The sequence below is a fragment of the Propithecus coquereli genome, unplaced genomic scaffold (genome assembly GCF_000956105.1).
Source record: "Propithecus coquereli isolate 6110/MARCELLA unplaced genomic scaffold, Pcoq_1.0 Scaffold142, whole genome shotgun sequence".
NCBI classification, from domain to species: Eukaryota; Metazoa; Chordata; class Mammalia; order Primates; family Indriidae; genus Propithecus; species Propithecus coquereli.
Window position 1 is genome coordinate 3,633,584 of NW_012138525.1, and position 18,222 is coordinate 3,651,805.

The 18,222-nt window shown below is 61.4% G+C and overlaps 1 protein-coding gene across 1 annotated transcript in view; it reads right to left on the bottom strand.

The window, feature by feature from the left end:
• Window positions 1-16,725, bottom strand: part of PRRX2 (paired related homeobox 2) — a 47,638-nt gene extending 30,913 nt beyond the window's left edge. Inside the window, exon 1 of the mRNA XM_012639693.1 lies at window positions 16,442-16,725. Coding sequence (XP_012495147.1) covers window positions 16,442-16,700 — 259 coding nt within the window. The 5' untranslated portion in view covers window positions 16,701-16,725. The remainder of the gene's footprint in view (window positions 1-16,441) is intronic.
• Window positions 16,726-18,222: the final 1,497 nt, after the last annotated feature.

Genomic DNA, 18,222 nt, shown 5'->3' on the forward strand with positions numbered 1-18,222 from the left:
CATGTGAGGATTCCGTGAGATGATGCCTGGATGTCAGGATGGGACCCACGAGTGTCACCGTGGCTGACAAGCACCTACCCGAAGGGGGTGGGCTGCGCAGCCGACTCCCTGCCCTGCCACGGGCCACTTTCGCCCCTTCCCTTCCACGCGCCGCCGCCGACCGCCAAACGCAGCCACTTCTCCAGACTCCAGCTGAGGAAGCAGACCTGCCCCCACCATCTCCACCCTCTGCAGGGGGCTGTCCGTCAGCCCGAGCCCAATCCAAGGTGGGAAAGAGCCTGTGACAGGTTTGTGCATTTGCCTAATTCTCCACTGCGCTGGCCTGGCCCCCGCCTGGGCGCCTCGGATTCCACTGACATCCTGCCAGAGCCCCTACCCACGACCCGCGTTGTGTTTTCAGGAGAGGAGGGGGGCAGGCGGAGGAGGGGCTGCCAATCTTGAAGGCAAATTCCAAAGCTCCATATAAGCAGGGAACTCCACCGTGTTCGACGCAGGTCCTGGCCCTGGGGAGGCGAATGAGGCCCCAGGTGCAAAAGTTAAGGAGGCCCCGCCCCGCACCCGGGGCCCCCGCCCTGCACAGCCTTCCACTTGCACCTGAGGCGTCTTACTCCCCTGGCTGTGGTCCTGACCTTGGTTCCGAGCAAGACCCAGAGGAGAGCTAGCGGGCCAAACCAGGGTCCGCTTCCCGGCATCAGACCTGCCCCCTTCAGCCTCCCTGGCCTCCCTGTGCTCCTCGGACACTTGCACTCCGTCTTTGCACATGCTGTTCCCTCTGGCTGGGGTATTTTTCCCACCTCTTCATGAAGCCCAGCCCAGCTTTCGCCTCTCTTCTTAGACGCCACTTCCTGTAGGAACCCTCCCCTCACTGCCCCGGAAAGGCGGGCGGCCTGTGTGCCTCTCCCAGCCACTTCACCCCCAGGGGTTGCCTGCGTGGTGGCACCTGGCACAGGCAGGTGCTCAGTAAACACGGGATGGATGGATGGATGAATTTGTCACATCCTCGGACCATTTAGTCCTTGGTGCACAAGGCCTAAGGCCCGGGGTCTTGTCAGAGGCCCAGGAACGTGGAGGACCTGAAGAACAGTTTTTAGTTAATGCCAGAGTACAGCACCGGAGGGCAATTAGCACACAGTCAGTGAAGTATTGGCCGAACGTGACGGCGCATCAACCGGACACCAAAGTCCATTGCTTCTGGCTGCGGGTCAGATGTCTTTGCCGCCGTGTTTAACACAATGAGGGGTTGCTGCCACTTGAGGGGGGCCCTAGGCCCCAGACCTGTGCTGGGGCCAGGTAGGGGGTGACGCGACCCCTCCACAGCTTATTGTCCCCACCTCTCTGGGCACCACTCAGCCCACAGGGCCCACACTGGCCAGATGGACGCCCTCAGCCCAGGAAGAGCATGGGCGGGGCCTCAGTGACACAACTGCCTGCCCTGGTAAAGGGGACACGATGGCGGCAGGGTGGCCCAGTGCCAGCCAGCCAGGCCTCTGGGGCAGGCTTTGGTTGTTTTGAGAGTCACAGTTGTGACAGAGGCCATGGAGTGAGTGTCCCCTACTCCACCCATAAGCTGGGTGACCTTGGAAAAGTTACTTGACCTCTCTGAGCCTCAGCTGCCTCATCTATAAAGCAGGCACAATAAAGGGTCCCTCCGTGAAGAATGGGTGAGATAATTCACCATGGGAAGTACTTAAAGCAGGGCCCTGTGCTATCTAGGGAACTTTTCCTCTACAAACAGTTCACTCAGGTCTAGGAGCACCCTTGGGAGAGCAGCCTCCCTCCCTTCCTGGTCCAAAGGGTTCTGGTGAGGCCCCGCCCTACCCTGCCCAGGCCCCGGCCAATAGCACTCGGCTTCTCGCTGCCGCTGGGATTGGCTCAGAGGTGGGCAGGGACTCCATCATGGCACAGTGGCTTTTGCTGAGACTTCTGGTTGCTTTTCTGTTGGCTCTGTGCGCACATGAGTGTGTGTCTGTATGTCTGTGTGTCTCTCCTCTATAGGAAAGGGTGGAGCCAGAGACAGAGAACCCAGGTCCCAGCGCCACCGTGTAAGCCTGGATCCAGTCGTGCTTAAGTCCACCCGGATGTCTAGAAGTTGCGCCATCAGCGTATCTTCATCTTGCTTAAGTCACTGGGGACCGGTCTTCTATCCATCGCAGTTGACGGTACTGACTGGCACACTGCCGGGGCCCAGCCATGCCTGCACCCTTGTCCTCACTCTGGCAGAACTAGAGTCGTGTGCCCCCACCTGGGAACCCCTCGCCCCGAAGTCTGCGGGGAGCACAGTGCCGGATGGACTCATGGACCCGCCTTTGGAATCCTCTCTCCTCTGCTCCCAGCCCCACCCTGCCACATGGGCCGGTCACGGGTCTCTCCCTACGAGTGAATTTGGGATTTGGGATGTGAATCTTCGCAGCCTGCTGGGCGGGGCTGCCGCTGGCCACAGCCTTGCGCAGTGCGGAGGGCGGGTCGGGGGGCTCTAGAGGCCGAGCCCGGGGGGCTCTGGAGGCCGAGCCTGGGCTTGAACGCCACCTCCGCCAGGTGCTGGCTGTGCAGCCTTGGGGTGGTGACTCCTGGTCTCTGAGCCCGGGAGGCGGCACTGCAATAAAGCACCTGTGCCATTCTCAGTTAATTGTCCGTTTTCTGCTCCCTGTGAGCTCCCTAAGGGCTGACCGTGGATGTCTGCCCAGTGCCTCCACACAGCGGGCCTCAGAGAACACAGCTGCATGAAGGAGCCCGTTTCTCATCTGCAAAGACGAGGGGAAATCAAGAGTGCCATGAGCTTCGTCCGTAGTGGGGGCCTCCCTGGGGGCCGTGGCTTCGGCCAAGAAAGTCCCTGGTGCTGGTGGCCTGGTAGGACTGGCACAGTGGGGGAGGGGAAGATGGCGACACTTGCAAGCCCCGAGGCCGGAGCCTCTCCCTGGGGCTGCCCCCGCCCCTGCCCTAGGGCCCAGGCTTTTGTTCATCTGCATGCTGGGCTGGTAGGGCTGAAGACCCACGCAATCCCGGGATGGAGCAGAGTCACGCTGAGAGAGGGTGGAGACACCGCCTGCACCCCCCCCACCCCTCCATCCACCCCTGAAGGACAAAGGGAATAAACAAGCCCCTGCACCCACTGTCCCGCCCCAGGGTGGGGCTGGGGGCGGAGGGATGGGGTTTTTGCCTTAATATGGAGCTAGTTTGAGTTGGGACAGTTCCCCAGCCCCAAGCTGGAGAGATGCGGGTCCCTGGGGCCCTGCGGCTGCCAGGGGTGTGGCTGGGTTCTCAGCCCATCCTCGCTCAGGGGCCCACAGAAGAGTTGCTAATAATAGCGATGGCAGTAATAATAACATCAGCAGGAGAAGCCGTGGTAGCGGGCCACACGGTACCACATGCGGTGCCACCCTCTCTTTGCAGCCTCACAGCCCACAGCTCTGGGGAGGTGCTGGCATCATCCCCACTTGGCAAATGAAGAAACTGAGGCGCAGGGAGGGGAAACCTCTTGCCCCAGGGAGCCACGTGGGGTTGGTCTGACACCCTGTCCCCATGCTGGACCTCCTCTCCCTGGTGCCTGGCACACATGAGGTCCCTGGAGCTGCCCTCCTGAGTTAGACCCTGGCCACTGCCTCCTCTGGGACCTGCCTGTTCCTGCGGGAAGGTGGGAGAGGAGCAGCCCCACTGCTGTTGCTCCCCACTTTGAGTAAAGCAGCAAACATGCACCCACAGTCCCCACAGAGACCTGAAGTTCTTCTGTGGGGGGCTCCGAGCTGGTCCTGGGTGCTGAAAGGGACACATCCGGGCTTTGGCCTTTCTGGAATGGGGCTCACCCAGCTTTCCCATGTCCCCAACTGGAGCTCCCATCCCACGCCATCTGCTCTGCCCTCAGACCCACTGTTCAGTTAGATTTCCGTTTGGTCCTGGCTTGGGGGGGTGGAGGGAGGGGTGGGTTTGGGAGCAGCTGAGTGCTGGCACCCAGTGGAGGCAAACCCCACAACATTCACCTCTCTTGGCGCCTCTGGCTCTGTGCGTGTCCCTCCCTCTGCGATCTGCCGCCACCAACCCGGGGCTGCTTTACCATCAGGCAACCTGCTTCTGATGGTTCTTCGGACACAGCGTCCTGGGCAGAGAAGGAAGTCGGTGTGAGATCAGCTTTCCCATGAGTGCCAGCACTGTGCCTACACCAGCTTTGCAGGAGCCAGGGACTGGTTGTGTGTGTGCATGTGTGCACGTGTGCATGTGTGTATGTGCGCATGTGCGTGCGCATGTTCTAGATTGTGGAACCCATCTGCAATCCCAGGAGGCATAGCTGAACATCTCAGCCTTCCTCCCCTGGCCATTTTATCCATAGACCTTCTAGAAGCTGCAATTAATCTCTAATTTGAGTTTTTAACCTCAAACACCACGTTATAAAAATAGTTGTGTTCTGTAGATGGTATTTGTCAAGAAATTATATATGGTTATAATTTGTGCCATGCAAAATAAAGCAAGATGCTCGTTCTGCACAGGAGCAGCGGTTAGGTCCAGCCGGCAGCCAAGCCGGGCTGCAGGAATCACACTGTCCTTCCAGAGAGGGGACTCGGGGCCGAGGGGGGGGGCGGGGCGGAGGGGTCTGGGTCCTGTGTGAGTATTGAGGGCACTGGCTGGGTGACCTGTCTCTCTTCTGGAAAGCATGGTTAGGTACCAGCACAGCCCCTGGGGCAAGTTTCTGGGACCCAAAACCCTGCTGCTAACCTCAGCTCCTCTTCCCTGGGGCCCTGGGAAACTTCTCTCCCTGCAGCTCTTCTACCTGGGAAGGGAGTTGACAGTCCTAACCTGTGCACCGCCCTCCCTCCCGAGTGTGGGGGCATGAGAGAGAAAGCAAATGGTGTCTAATGAACACCTTTCAGGGGCCAGGTGGGCGGAAAGCTGTGCCCTGACCCGAACAACTCCCCTGAACAGCCCAAAGCCAGACACTATTATGATGTCCATTCTGCAGATGAGGGATTTGAGGCCCAGGGAGATGAGCGCTTGCCGAGAGCACGCAGCAAGTGGGGGTGAGGTTGGGCCAGAATCACGCAGCAGAGCCGGGCCACTGCCTGGTGCACCCTGCCCCTGAGGGGGCCCACTGGAGGCACTGGGCCAGCTCTCCGATTCTACTGAGCTGTGTGGGGACCACAGGGCTGCCCTTGCCCTAGGACCCCAGCCTGCCTGCCTGGCCAGGGGCAGCTCTGATTTCTGTGCAGCTACCCCAGCCCCAGCGACTCAGGGTATGGGCTTCTCAGTGGCCTGGGTCTCACAGCCGCTGGGCCAGGGCCAGAAAAGGCTGGGGGCAGCCAGGGACCAGGAGGCTCTGGGCAACCCAGACACAACCGCCGCCCCCAAGTCAGCCACCTCACTCCCTGGGGAACACTTGCTCACCGAGAGAGCCCCTGGGGAAGGCCTGGGTGATGTGGACACTCCCGATACCCACAGACACACAGAAAACGTTCCCACTGCTCTTAATACAAAAATCGCAAATCTTGAACAAGGTCTGTTTGGAGGGGCCTCCCCGACCCTTTCTGCTCCTGGGCCAGCCAAGCCCTTCCCCACCTGTGAGCCTCTGCCTCTGCCATTCCCTCCCCCTGGAGGACCGTCCCTAACCTCTTCTGGCAAACTCCTCTCATCCTTTCCGTCCCTCATGACGCTCAGCTTTCTGCAGGAAGCCTTCCCTGAACCTCTAGATGAGGGAGGGCCCCACTGTGTGTTCTCCGAGCATCCAGGATGTCCCTGGTGTGACAGGGACCACACCTCCCTCGTTCCCTGCGGGGACCCCAGAGCCCAGCCCTGAGCCAGGCACGGAGTGGGTGCCTCACGGACATCTGTGGATGGAGGGAAGGTTCAGGGACAGAGAAACCAGCCCCTTGCAAAGAAAAGGCAGCCCCCCCTTTGGGCTCCGCTCCACCCCAGACTTGAAATCGCCGCAACGGCAACAGTTTTCCTTGACCCACAGCCCAGCTTCCAGCTAGTGTTAGGTTCTGCCTTTCCTCTTTTCCTTCCCAGTGAAACCAGAGCAGTCCGTTTTTACTTCTTGTCTCCAGCAATTTCCCGCTCGGAGCCCTGACACTGTCCTCGCCCGCCCGGGGCCGTGGCTCTGTGGGAGAGGCTGGCCTTCCAATTAAAACACAATGTCTGTGGGAAACTGGAGCTTCCCCAGGCAGGGGCCCCTCCATCACCACGTGGCCCAGAGCCCCCCACCCCACCCCCCGACCGTGCCACAGGTCAGCGTCTGCACAGGTGCGCCCTGGGAAAGCGGGCCCAGAGGGGGCCTTCCTAAGGACACTGCAGAGGTTCCCAGGTGGGAACTGGGAGATGTGGGAGAAACAGTCCCTCCAGGCCAGGGCCTGGGCTGCTTCCAGCAAGAGGACACTGCGGCTCCTTGGCCCTCCAGGGCACCGGCACGGGGTAGCCAGGGTGACACCCGAGGTCTGGGGATTGTTGCATGTTTCCTGGGTAACCTTGGGCAAGTCACTTTACCTCTGAGCCTCAGTTTCCTCAGCTGTAAGATGGGACGATGCGTACCTCCCTCATGAGGCTGCTGCGAGGAGTCGGCGAGAGGCCGTGTGTGGATCCAGGCAGACGGGGAGAGCAGGACAACAGGGAGACGCTGCCCCTGTTCTCTGAGCCCTACCCTCAGGGACCAGGCTGGGCTGCCCACTGGGACTTGCCCAGCACGATGCCTCAAAACAACATACATGTGCGCGCAATGAATGAATCTCACCCAGTTTTCTTGGAACCAAAAAGCAGGGCGCATCTTGGCAGGGCGTGGGGAGGCCTGGAGCCTGACAGCCTCCTGGGGAAGGCAGGGGGCCTCTTTGCTGTGGCTTCGATGTGAGGGGAAATAAAACGGAACGCCAGTTTGCCCTTCCCAACTTTGGGATGTTTTCTCTGGATTTTCCTTGGTCTGGGATGCAGTCCCCTTCCCTCTCCAGGTTTGAGGCCGGGCCCTGCCACCCCGAGCTGCGGGTTCCGAGAGGGCTTCCTGGTCTCCGGGCCCAGCCTGGAGCGCCTGCACTTGGAGGCCCCTCTGGCTGCCAAGCCCACGGGCTCGGTGCTGGGGGTTTGGGGGCCTCAGCCTCAGTCAGGGGAGGGGAGCCTGCGCTCTCCGAGTGAGCCACCTCTGCCATCCGCGGTAGACAGGAAGCCCTCCAAGGGCAGGGCTGTGCCAGACCCCTGACGGATGCCCACCACACTCAGCCCAGCGCGCTCCTCACTCCGCGCTTCAGTGTCCTGAGAGCACAGAGGCTCTGGCTCCTAGTCTGGCTTCCCCACCTGCTGCGTGACCTTGGGCAAGTCACTTAACCTCTCTGAGCCTAGGTTTCCTCAGCTGTAATCACGATAGCAGACACCCTTTCTGAGCACTTCTCACGTGTTCACCGGCTGAGCACTCTGCCTCCGTCACGTCCCAAATCCTCGAAACCCGCCTGCGAGGAGGCATGATTCTCCTCCTCGGATGACAAATGAGGAGCCGAGAGAGAAAACACTGGACAAGATCACGCAGCGGGTCATGGGCTTGGCTGGGGCTCACAGCCTGGCCTCTGGTCCCCGCGCGACGGTGCCACCTGGGTGCCACTGTCCAGGGCCCCATCCCCTTGCGAGCAGACCCTCAGTGAGGAGGAGGAAGAGTGACTGAGTCAGAGGGAAGAAAAGAGGAGAAGGAGGCTCCCAGGTCCCACAGGGTGCAGGAGGCGGCCCGGGAGCGCAGGGGTGCCGGGCTCCGCACCCACCTGGGGCGGGGACGGCCAAAGCTCGAGCCCGGCGGCCCAGCTGCCCACTGGCTGGACTGGCCGCCCGCGGCCCCATCTTGAGAGCATTAGGGGCTGCTGTTAACAGCTGTTTTCTGTTACGTGTTATTTGTTAGTCTAATGAAAGGAGGTGCACTGGCTTTCAAGACCTCGGCGTTCTGGGGGTTTTATATGGGAGGCCCGCGCAGAGCTCTGGCGGCGAGAGGAGGCCGAGAGGCCCCTGCCAGGCGCGCCCGCCCGGCGGCTCCCGCTTTGATTCCGAGGTTTGCAGCCATCCGCACGGTAATTCCAGCTCTGGTTAAATGTCATTTTTAATAACGCCATCTCTGGCGTGTAAACGTCTGCGCCCACGGCAAGAGGGGAGGCCAGTGAGGGGAAGACAGGCAGGGGCGGGCGCGGGTGGACAAAGTCTGGGGCGGGGTGACTGCCCCCCTGGGGACAGTGGATCTCCACCCCCAGGGGGCCCATTGAGGGGAGCCATGGGGGTGTGCTGGGCAGGGGAAGTGAGGGTAACAGGATGCCAGGAGGGGGTGACGGAGACCCCAGCTTGGCGGTGAGGCTTCCGACTGCCCTGCCCCACCCCAACCCTGGCCACTGCAGCAAGAGGGGGCAGGATGCGCAGACACAGGGATCTTCCCCTATCACAGCACCCCTTCACTCTAACCCCTGGGCTCCCTTGGGCTCGTACTCAGTAGGTGCTCAGTGAATACTGGTAGATAGTCGGGAGCAACTGCTCTCTCCTAGGTGCAGCAGGCAGTGGCTTCTAGCACGAAGTCAGGTCTCTGGGGACACTAGGGCTCAGCCTCGGAGCGGCTCCCATCCTGTCAGGTACACTGGGCACTTCCAGATCCATGCCAGCCTCATGCCCGGCCTCTCCATGCCCCCAAGAAGACCGTTGTCCACTCGGGTAAACTGAGGAGGGTGGGGTGAGGGAAGAACAGAGGCAGCTCTGGAAGAGGCCTTCGGCAGGGTGTAGGAGTGGCCGGGGGCCCTGTTAAATGCAGAGGCCCAGAGAGTCTGATCCCACGGGTCGGGGTGGGGCCTAGGAACACGCGCCAGCTGTCCGGGTGATCCCAATGCAGTGGACATAAAACATGTCCACAAACAGATGGCCCAACCCTCGTTTACAAGGGAGACACTCAGGCTCGGACCAGCGACAGGGCATGTCCCAAGTTGTAGGGTTGGGCCAGCCAAGGTGGGAACCCCAAGGTCGTAACTCCTAGTCTGGGGCTCCTGTCCCTGCCTCCTGGGCTGCAATGTCACGGGAGGTGACTTGCCCTCACCTTGTCGAATCTCTAGCAACTGAGGCACTCACTCAGCTCTGGGGTGGAGGGTCCCTCTGTGGAAGTTTCCAGGCCTTGCAGCCCCTGGGCCTCCTCCTTGTTCACTGTCTTGCTCCCAAGACCTCCTCCAGAGACTAATCCTGGCAGCCCCCAGCCTGGCAGGCCCAGCTCCCTGGCTGCTCTTTGACCCGCGGCCCTTGCTCCCTCCTAACCCTCCCACCGCTCCCTGGGCCGGAAGGTTCCGGCTGCCCAGCCCACACATAGCAAAGCAGAGTTGATCACAAAGAGAGACCAAAAATAATATCTTCCAGAGCCTGCTTCGTTTTTAGGACACAACAAAAGATATTACACGTAAAGGATCCCATGGGGACCCATCCTGTCGTCACAGCGGCCCCCCAGCGCCCAGCTGGGAACAAACAGCTTCCCAGATGCGGAAGGGACACCAGCTCAGGGCAGTGAGCAACCGGGGAAGCAGTGCTTTTTTGGTCTTTTAGAGACCTTTATCCCCAGGACAGGGTGAGACACCGTGGCACCTGGGTCCTGGCCAGGGTGGGCTCTTCCTGCAGCACCTCGAAAGCCACCGCTCCCATGGAGGCCACGGCCCCTTCCTGGGCAGCTGCAGCCAGCTCTGGCCCTCCTGGACCGGGACATTCTGCAACTTGCCCCCTGCCCCATGTCACCTCCCCGACCCACTGGATACTGCCGGACAGGCACCCAGTCTCTTCCTCTGCTCAGCGTGGGAGCCAGGCGAGATGACTTCCCCACCCTCCTTCTGTCTAAACAGGAAGCTCCCACAGTTCCCTCCTACTCACCACCTCGCAAAGGCACTTAACCCCTGGCCCACGCCATGCAGGCCCGTCTGCTCGTCTGCGCAGGAGCTGCCTGCAGCCCGGACCATCGACAGCCTGGGCCGGCCACTGGGCCGGGCCGGAGCCCTCGTGAGGATGTGTGTGTGTGGGTGTGTGTGTGTGTGTGTGTGTGTGGCGTGGGTCTGTGTGTGTCTCTGTGTCTGTGAGTCTGGGACGCCCAGACCACATGTGGTTCCCAAATGCCAGCCTATGACAGTTTTCACTGACCTACTGCAAAATGAGAAAAATAGGGTCCATTCGTGAGTTTTTTGTTAAGCTAAATTAAGTCAATTTTGAGAATTTTTCTTTACTCGGAGATGAAGATGCTAAAAGGTTCCTTCTTGGAGGAAAGCGTAGGGGCGACAAGGCGACAGCTGTTGTGAGTAAATGGCTTTTCCCGGCACACCTGTAACACCGCCCGCGCCATGCCAGCAACTCTACGCTCCTGGAGCTGGGGTGGGACGCTGGGTGTCTGGGAGCCACGGGCAGGCAGTGGAGCTCGAGGCTGGGCTCCGAAAATGACTGTGGGATGAATGAACGAATGAATGAATGAACGAGTACAGAAGCTGGGGAAGGAGGGGGAAAGGGGCCTGTCCCATTGCTGTTCCCCAGCGACAGGGACCCTCCATAGCTCTCCCAGGTCCAGGCGGCTGGAGACAGGTCTGCGGAGGGGGAGGGAGGCTGTTCCGGTTGTTTCCGGGCAGGAGGGGGAGAGCATCCCCCACTTACCTCACAGCCCCCAACACCCCCACGCTGCTAGGCCTGACCTGCCTCCCACATACCTGTGACACTGAGGAGACCCCCCCACCTGGCTGCCTCGTGGCCCCCTGAACGCTGCCCACACCTGCCTGGGGGTGGACATCCTTGGATGGCCGCCCCAGCATTCTTGGGGCCCCAGGGGTGGCTTCCAACAGTGGTGGAAGCAGGGGCTTTAGAACAGGAAGGCCCGGGCTGGAATCCCACAGGAATGGGATCGGTGTGACCTTGGCTTCTCTGAGCCTCGGTTTCCCTCTCCATAAAATGGGGACACTCAAAGGACGCACTTCGCAAGGCTGGTAGCAGGACATCTCCGGTGAGGCCCACGAAGCCTCAGCCTACACGCAATAAGCACATGGCTGACGCACCTGCCAGGGCTCCTGGTCACTCTCACTGTGTCCCCTCGCGCCTCCTTTGGCCTCATCGTGGCTGTGTCCCCCTGCTCCACACCCAGAGCCTCCCACACATGGCGGCATGCCGGGGCCCCTTTTGTAGGATGTTTTCAGGGAAGCACAAGCTCCCCTTAGATCACCCCCAAGGCCCGGTGTCCACCCTGGGTCAGCCACTGTCCTTTGGGCCTGGGAAACCACAAAAGCCCCAGGTTCTGTCTAGTCCAGCCTGACCTCACGTCCTTGCCCAGGACAAGCCACCGAAAACCCATCCTTCCTTCCCTACCCACTCGGAAACTCCCAACACGGGCACAGGGCCCATCCCAAGCCCTGCTCTGTGCCAGCCTTCGAGGCCCATGCCCCCTTCAGTCCCCAAACCAACCTCAGCCAGAGTCTCCCTGACACCCACACAGGGCTTCTCCTCCTCACTCCTCAGCCTAAACACGGGGCTGCACAGGAGCGAGGCTTGGACTTGGGGTCCAAAAACAAACCCTTCCCCTCCCTTCCCAGCTGTGCGGCCTTGGGCAGGTTGCTTTGCCTCTCCAGGCTTCCAAAAACTAGTGATGGCCTTCGCCAGCCCTGCCTGATTCACAGGGTGCTCACCGAGCACCTCCTGTGTGCCGGGCACGGTGCCGAGTCCCCACATCCACTCCGGGCTCCCCACAGCCCCCGCTCCCGTTCCGCAGATGGCAACACCGAGCCTCGGGGTTCTTTGGGGGCCTCAAGGGTGGTGTACAACCAGGTGTAGTCGCCACCGCTCCAAAGCTACTATTCTGGAGTCTTCCAGGAGGGAACAGCGATGGCTCCGTGTTGAGCTTCTGCCCACAGGGAAAAGAAAGTCTGTCCCAGGCTTCTGTACCCAGCCCCCAGCTCCACCCAGATGAGCTACTGGACACAGGAGCAAGACCATCCTGGAACCGTGAACAATGCACTGAACGGCGACTGCCCTCCCTGCTGACACAGGCCAGCGGTGCAGACCCTGCTCCCCACGCACCCTGGCCCACCGTGGCAGGGCCAGCAGTTCCCAAACTGAAGGCCCCTGGGCTCTGGGCCTCTCGCTCGCTCCTCCTCTCTCCCTGCGCCCCGGGCACATGCTGAGAGACACCGTCACCCGTCTGAGGGTTCAGGCACCAGTTCCAGCCGAGACCCAGGCTCAGGGACTCCACATCCCCAGGAGACAGGCCCATAGCAGGGTTTTTCTAGGCCTGGGTTGAGTCATGACCACAGTTCGTAGGACACCTGTGTGCCATTCCACTGTTCGGCAGGGAACTGAGGCCCAGAGAAGGAATGTGACATGCCCAAGGTCACACACAGAGAGGACGGCAAAAACCAGGACCACCCTCCCAGTGTCCCAACCCCCGGTGCGGTGGGGCTGACGGCACATGACTCTGCCCCCACAGGGACACAGACAAGGGGAGAGGAAGGTGGGGGAGGGAAGGACATCAAGCTTGTCTGTCGAAGGCCCTGTTCTAAAGGAACCTTCTCCTTTCTCTCCCGCAAGGTGCCCCTGTCTCGGCTGGCCGGCTCGTGCCCGCGCCCCGTTTCAGAATCAGTTACAGGGAGGCCGGTCAAAAACTGAAGTCAGCTGTGGACAATAGTATTATGGTTCCTTAACAAATTAAACCCAGAATTACCCTACTGATCCAGCAATTCCATTTCCGGGTATATGCCCCAAAGAACTAAAGGAAGGGACTTGAGCAGGTAGGTGGCTGTCCACCCCAGGTCACAGCAGCAATATTCACAATAGGTGGACATGGCCTAAGTGTCCGTCGAGGAGTGATGGATAAACAAGATGTGGTCCATCCAGACAGAAGAATATTACTCAGCCTTAAAAAGGAAGGAGATTCTGACACAGGCTGCCACGTCCATGAACCTTAAGGACATCATGCGAAGCTAAGAGAAGTAAGCCAGACACAGACAGACGAACACAGTATGAGCACACGTTTAGGAGGCAGGCAGAGTGGTCAAATCCACACAGACAGACAGAAAAATGGTGGCTGCCGGGGCTGGGGGAGAGGTGGGGAGTTAGTGTTTATCGGGTACAGAGTTTCAGTTTGGGAAGATAAAACAGTTCTAGAGGTAGACGGTGATGGTGGTGGCACAACAGTGTGAATGTCCTTAATGCCACTGGACCACACACTTACAAATGACTAAATGGTAAAGCTCACGTTAGGTGTATTTTACAATAAAAAAAAAAGTTGAACATAGGTTTCGTTGCCTGTCTCTCGAACTCAGTGGTCCCTCCAGGCCCTGCTTGTGGCCCTGCGGGCCCCCCGGCCCAAACCAGACCCACCCCCATTAGCAGATGCAGCCCAGCCCACGCGGGGCTCCAGCCCACGCGGGGCTCCAGCCCACCCAGACCTCATCCTGTGCCTTAGACGCCAAGCACCTCATCGTCCTGCATCTCTGAAAAGTGGATCCACTTGGACCCACTCTGTCTCTCCTGCAGTGTGTCCCCGGGTTTTCCAAAACAGGCACCAGCCCCTCGCAGTGGCCACGAGGCCTCCCCGGCCCAGGGACTCTGTTTGTTTTCCCAGCGTGTCCACGTCCCTGTTTCCGCCCTGCCCACAGGAGGGAACGCTTTAAAGAAAATGTCAGTTATTAATGTGGTTTCTTTTGTTATAAGTCATTGCAAAGGCAGCAAACGAGGGTTTATTTTCCTAACGTGCTTGGCATAGCTCAGCGCCCGGCACAGCCCTCGGAGTTTGATTTGGGAGGAACCCGAGACCATGGTTGGTTCTGAGTCACTGGCGAAGCCACAGCCCTCCTGGCCATTTCTGGCCGGAGCCTGGTCTTAGAAAGTCATTGGCAGGAATAGGATATACCTACTGGCGGCTTTGTGAAACAAAAGATTTTTAAATAAAAAAAAGAAAGGCTTTTTTTCCAGGCCAGCCCGAGTGCTCCACCTGACCCCACACCCAGTGTGTCCTTGTCCCCAAGCACGCCAGTGCCTGGTATTCCCAGCCTGCTAACCTAGCAAGTTGGACACATATCAATTTTCTAACTCATTAGTTTCCCCATTACCTGCTATTTTTCCAATAGGTGGCACCCAGCTCGCTTTGGTGCCAGTCTCTTTCTTTGGACCTAGAAACGGCTCCAGAAGCTACAGGAAAACCCACTTCTACACATGTCTGAATCCTTGGTGGGGGGCCAGAGCTCCTCCAGGCCCAGGACTGGAGGGCGACGTCATAGCCCAAGGGCCACACCCCTTGGCCTGGGGTCCTGAGTCCGGGCACCCAGGGTTTGTTGCTCACGTTCGAAAGGCTCCAGTGCCGGCCTGGGCTCTCCAGGAAGAGGGGGAAACAGGTCCCTTCTCCCCACCTTGGGGACCTTCGGGACTTGGGAATCCACAGTAAGTGGCAATGGGATGGGGCACCTGACCTTGAGGAAGAGCAGGAAACTGGCCTCTGTCCAATGCCCCTTCCTCCCCTTCTGACCCAGACCCAGAGGGTGAGCCGAGGGTCCCTCATCGCCAGAGCTGCACCGCCCCCCCAGGCAGAGATGGGTGGGCTTCCAAGGCAGGGGCCAGCCCCTGAGTGCCCCACCTGACCCCACGCCAGTGTGTCCTCTGTCCCCAAGCATGCCAGTGCTGAAGCCCCTCCTCAGGAAAAGGCCTGCAGGCCTCACGGGCTCTCAAGGAGCATGGATGGTCCTGGGAGTCAGGGTGCTGGGGAGGCCCACTGCCCACCCAGCTGCCTGGAGGCTGCCAGGGCCCCGTCCAGGTGCTCACTCGCCCGGCTGACACTGGCTGTTCCGGGATCCCCGGGAGAAGCCCTCCATCGGAGACCTGCTACACTGTATCTGGGTAAGCATGGCCTTCCACCGTCTGTGCCCACACCAGGGGCCGGGTGGAAACCAGCATCTCCTCCCCTGGCCAGGACCCAGGTACAAGGTGCCCTGGCCTCCCCTCTCCTCATCCCTCCTTTTACCCTCCCTTTCTCCCTCCTTTCCTTTCCTTTTCCCTTCCTCCCTTCCTTCCTCTCACCTTCAATCTGTCCCTCCTCCTCTCCCTACCCCTGGCGTCTTGTTCATCAGGGCCTCTCCTCTGCCCTGAAGGGAGGCTGCTCAGAGCCACCTGAGGTCCTCAAGTGACCTCGGGCCATCAGGGCGTTCCCTGCCAGAGAGTGCCCTGCTTTGCTGCTGGCCCACGCTGGCCCTCTCCCTCCACCTTTCCATGGGGTCTAAACCCAACTCCAAGGGCGGTCTGCTCACTTGATGTGCACCCTGAGGGTGAGGCTAGCTCTGTCCTCTGTGCCTGGCGGGTGGCGGAGGCCGCCATAAGAGGCCAGAGGCCTCCCCTCCCCGCAGGCTGGCAGCAGCTGTGCTGGGAAGGTGCTCTGTGAAAGGCAGGCACGTCTCAGGCATCCCTGCGGATGCACAGCTCCTGGATGTGGTTTCAGACCAGGCTGCAGTCACCTGCGTGTTCCCTGCACCTCCTCTCATCTGAGGAGCGTCCCCGAGACCCCCAGGCTGGTGCAGAGGGTGGGGTCCCCAGGGGCGGTGGGAAGGCTGCTGGAGTCAGGCCCACAACACTTGAGAGGCCCAGAGCCCCCTAGGCCTACTCCTCAGAGCCAGGGGACAGGGGCCTCGTCTCAGACCACCTGGCCCTCCTCAGGGCACGCCTGCAGGGGGAAGGGGGCAGGGACGCGGGTCCTGCGGCTGCTCCCTCCCCACTGAAACTGTCCAGGCTGGGACCTTTGCTTTATTTTCACCTCCTGCTCTCTCCCCACCCCCCTTCTTACCGAGCTCAGGATCCTGCCATCCCGTGTGACTTTTTGAAAAAAGCCACTTGGGTGGGTTGTTTGTTTTTAAAGCCCCTTCCTGATGACCTTTAACCTCCGCAGGGGAAGAGAGGCCTAGCGGGCTCTCTAGAGCTGGCTGTCCCCCCTCAGAAGCTGCTTCCTGGGCAGACTGGAGGGAGGGGTGGGTAGGCATCGTCCCTGCTGCAGAACCCGTGTTACGCGGAGCAGTAGTTGGGTGGCGGTCACGGGGCAGCGTGCGGGGTTGGAAACCCAGATGCGTGACTCGGGCGCTTTGCCCCGCGAAGCCTCGGTTTCCCCGCTGTAACGTGGCAATGATCACACCCACTTCCCCCGGCTGCTTGGGAGTGGGGCAGCGAGGGCTGCGTGCAGGGCTGGGCGCAAGGACGGCACAGCCAGTCCTTACGCACCGCGGCCGCAGGTAGCCCTGGCCGAAAGTCCCCTCCCCGAGTGGAGAGGCCCCATCAGCCGCAGCCCACGCCATCCCCGACACGCAGCCCGACGGCAGCCGCGCGCCCAGCGCCCCTCCGTGGCCCCGCACTCCGCGAGGTCCAGCCCACGCCTCCGCCCGCGCCCAGTCGCCGCCCCGCGCGCCCTCCCCGGGCCCCGCAGACCCAGCGCCCCGCAGCGTTCGCCCGCCCCGCGCTCGCTCCTCCGGCCGCCCGCACTCACCGTCCTGCGGCGCCGCCTCGCTGCCGCTGCTGCCCCCGGACGGCTCCCGCGCCGCGCCCTCCCGCGCCTCGGCCCTGGCTGCGGGGCGCGCCGCCAGCCGCCCGGCCGCCGCCACCTCCTCCAGGTCCAGGAGGTGGCTCACCGTGAAGTTCTTGCGCGCCTGGGCGCACTCGCCGGGCCCCAGCGCGGGCGGCGGCGGCCCCGGGCCCAGCGCCGGCTTGTCCAGGGCAAAGGCGGCGGCGGCGGCCGCGCTGTCCATGCCGCGAGCGGCCGGGGCGCCGGCGGGGTCGCAGGCGCGGGTCGGAGCAGGAGCCCCCGCCGCCCCGCGCTCTGCCCGCTCCGCCGCCTCCTGGCTCGGCCGCCGCGGCCCGCCCGCGCTGACGTCGGGGAGCGAACTTTCCGCCCTCCTTCCTTGCCTGGGGCCGCTCGCTCCGAGCCGCTGAAGCACAGGCGGCTCCGGCCACACGCCCCTTCTTGAAGCAAACCTCGCCCCCTCCCTCTCCTCCCCTCCTCCTCCTCTTCCTCGCCCCCGCCCGGCCCTCGGGCTGCGGGAGGGGGTCCTCCGCCGAGTCCGCGGGGGCCGGGGGCGGGAGGGGGAGGGTTGTCCTCCTCTCACCCTCCCCACCCGCGTTTTAGGGAGTGGGAGGTTCCGTGTTTTGTTGTTTTTAATCCCCCAATAAGTGTCTGGGAGGTGACCGAGGAGGGATGGGCAGCCTCCTCTTCCATTTACAGATGCCCCGCAGGTGGGGGCGGCGACTCTGGGACAGTTTGGGGAAGAGCTCCCAACTCCCAGCGCACCCCCCAACCCCGGCGCCGAGGATCCAGGTCCACCCGGACCTGTTCACTCCACCCGCCCCAAGGTTTCCCCAGAAAGCAGAGAAAGCAGCGCATCCTCAGGCCTCTGGAATGTGCACCAGCCTCCACGCCCTCCTCCCTCCGGTGCCGCGTCCCCACTGGACACCCGGTGCCCACCCCAGGATGCCCCGGCCCTTCCAAAGGAAAACCAAGCTGGGAGGGAAGAATTTCCCTCCAGAAATCCCAGCGTACACACAGGACAGACAGCCAGACCAGACTGACAGATGGGTGACAGGAAAGAGAGGCAGACTCAGGTGTCCACTCTTTTGTTTTTTAAGGAAGGTACAGAAAAGATGTGTGGGGCGCGCACCGCGGGGCTTTGCCCAGGGCAACTGCTTACCGGCTTGTCCCTCTGTCCCCTGCCATCACCACAGAGGCATAAGGTCATGTCAGCAAAAATAAGCCCACCAGAGGGGGGCCTTCACAATGTCCTTTCTGGGCTCCCTCGCGGAAAACCCTCCCTGCGCACACCCCTGAAAACCTGCAGCCGGGCAGCCTCAGGTTCCCTGTGAGTCGTCTGGGTTTCTTTTCCCCCTAGAAAGGAATCACCCCCAAAATGAGGCTGAGTGTCCCCGGGGTGACTTTAGCCACAGAGACCCATTGAGGCACATGCGTGGGTGGGTTGAGGGTTTGTGCTTCCTTGGGAATCCGCCCCAAGGAGTGTGCGGGCAGCAAGGCTCGCAAAGCTGTGGCAGCCTCCCTCCTCCCAGGGGACCCCAGCGCTGCCCGCGGTGTGTGTGGCTGAATAACTTTCTGAGGGACTAGGCAGGGTGGGGCACTACTTGGCTCTGGAAGTACCTAGCAGGGCCCTGCCCCTGCTGGAGCGCCCAGCAAGCCCACCGAGTGGAGGTCTCGTCCCAGGAACAGCACAGCCCACCGAGTGGAGGCTCGTCCCCAGGGTTCAAGACCGCTTCGTGTCAGAGACC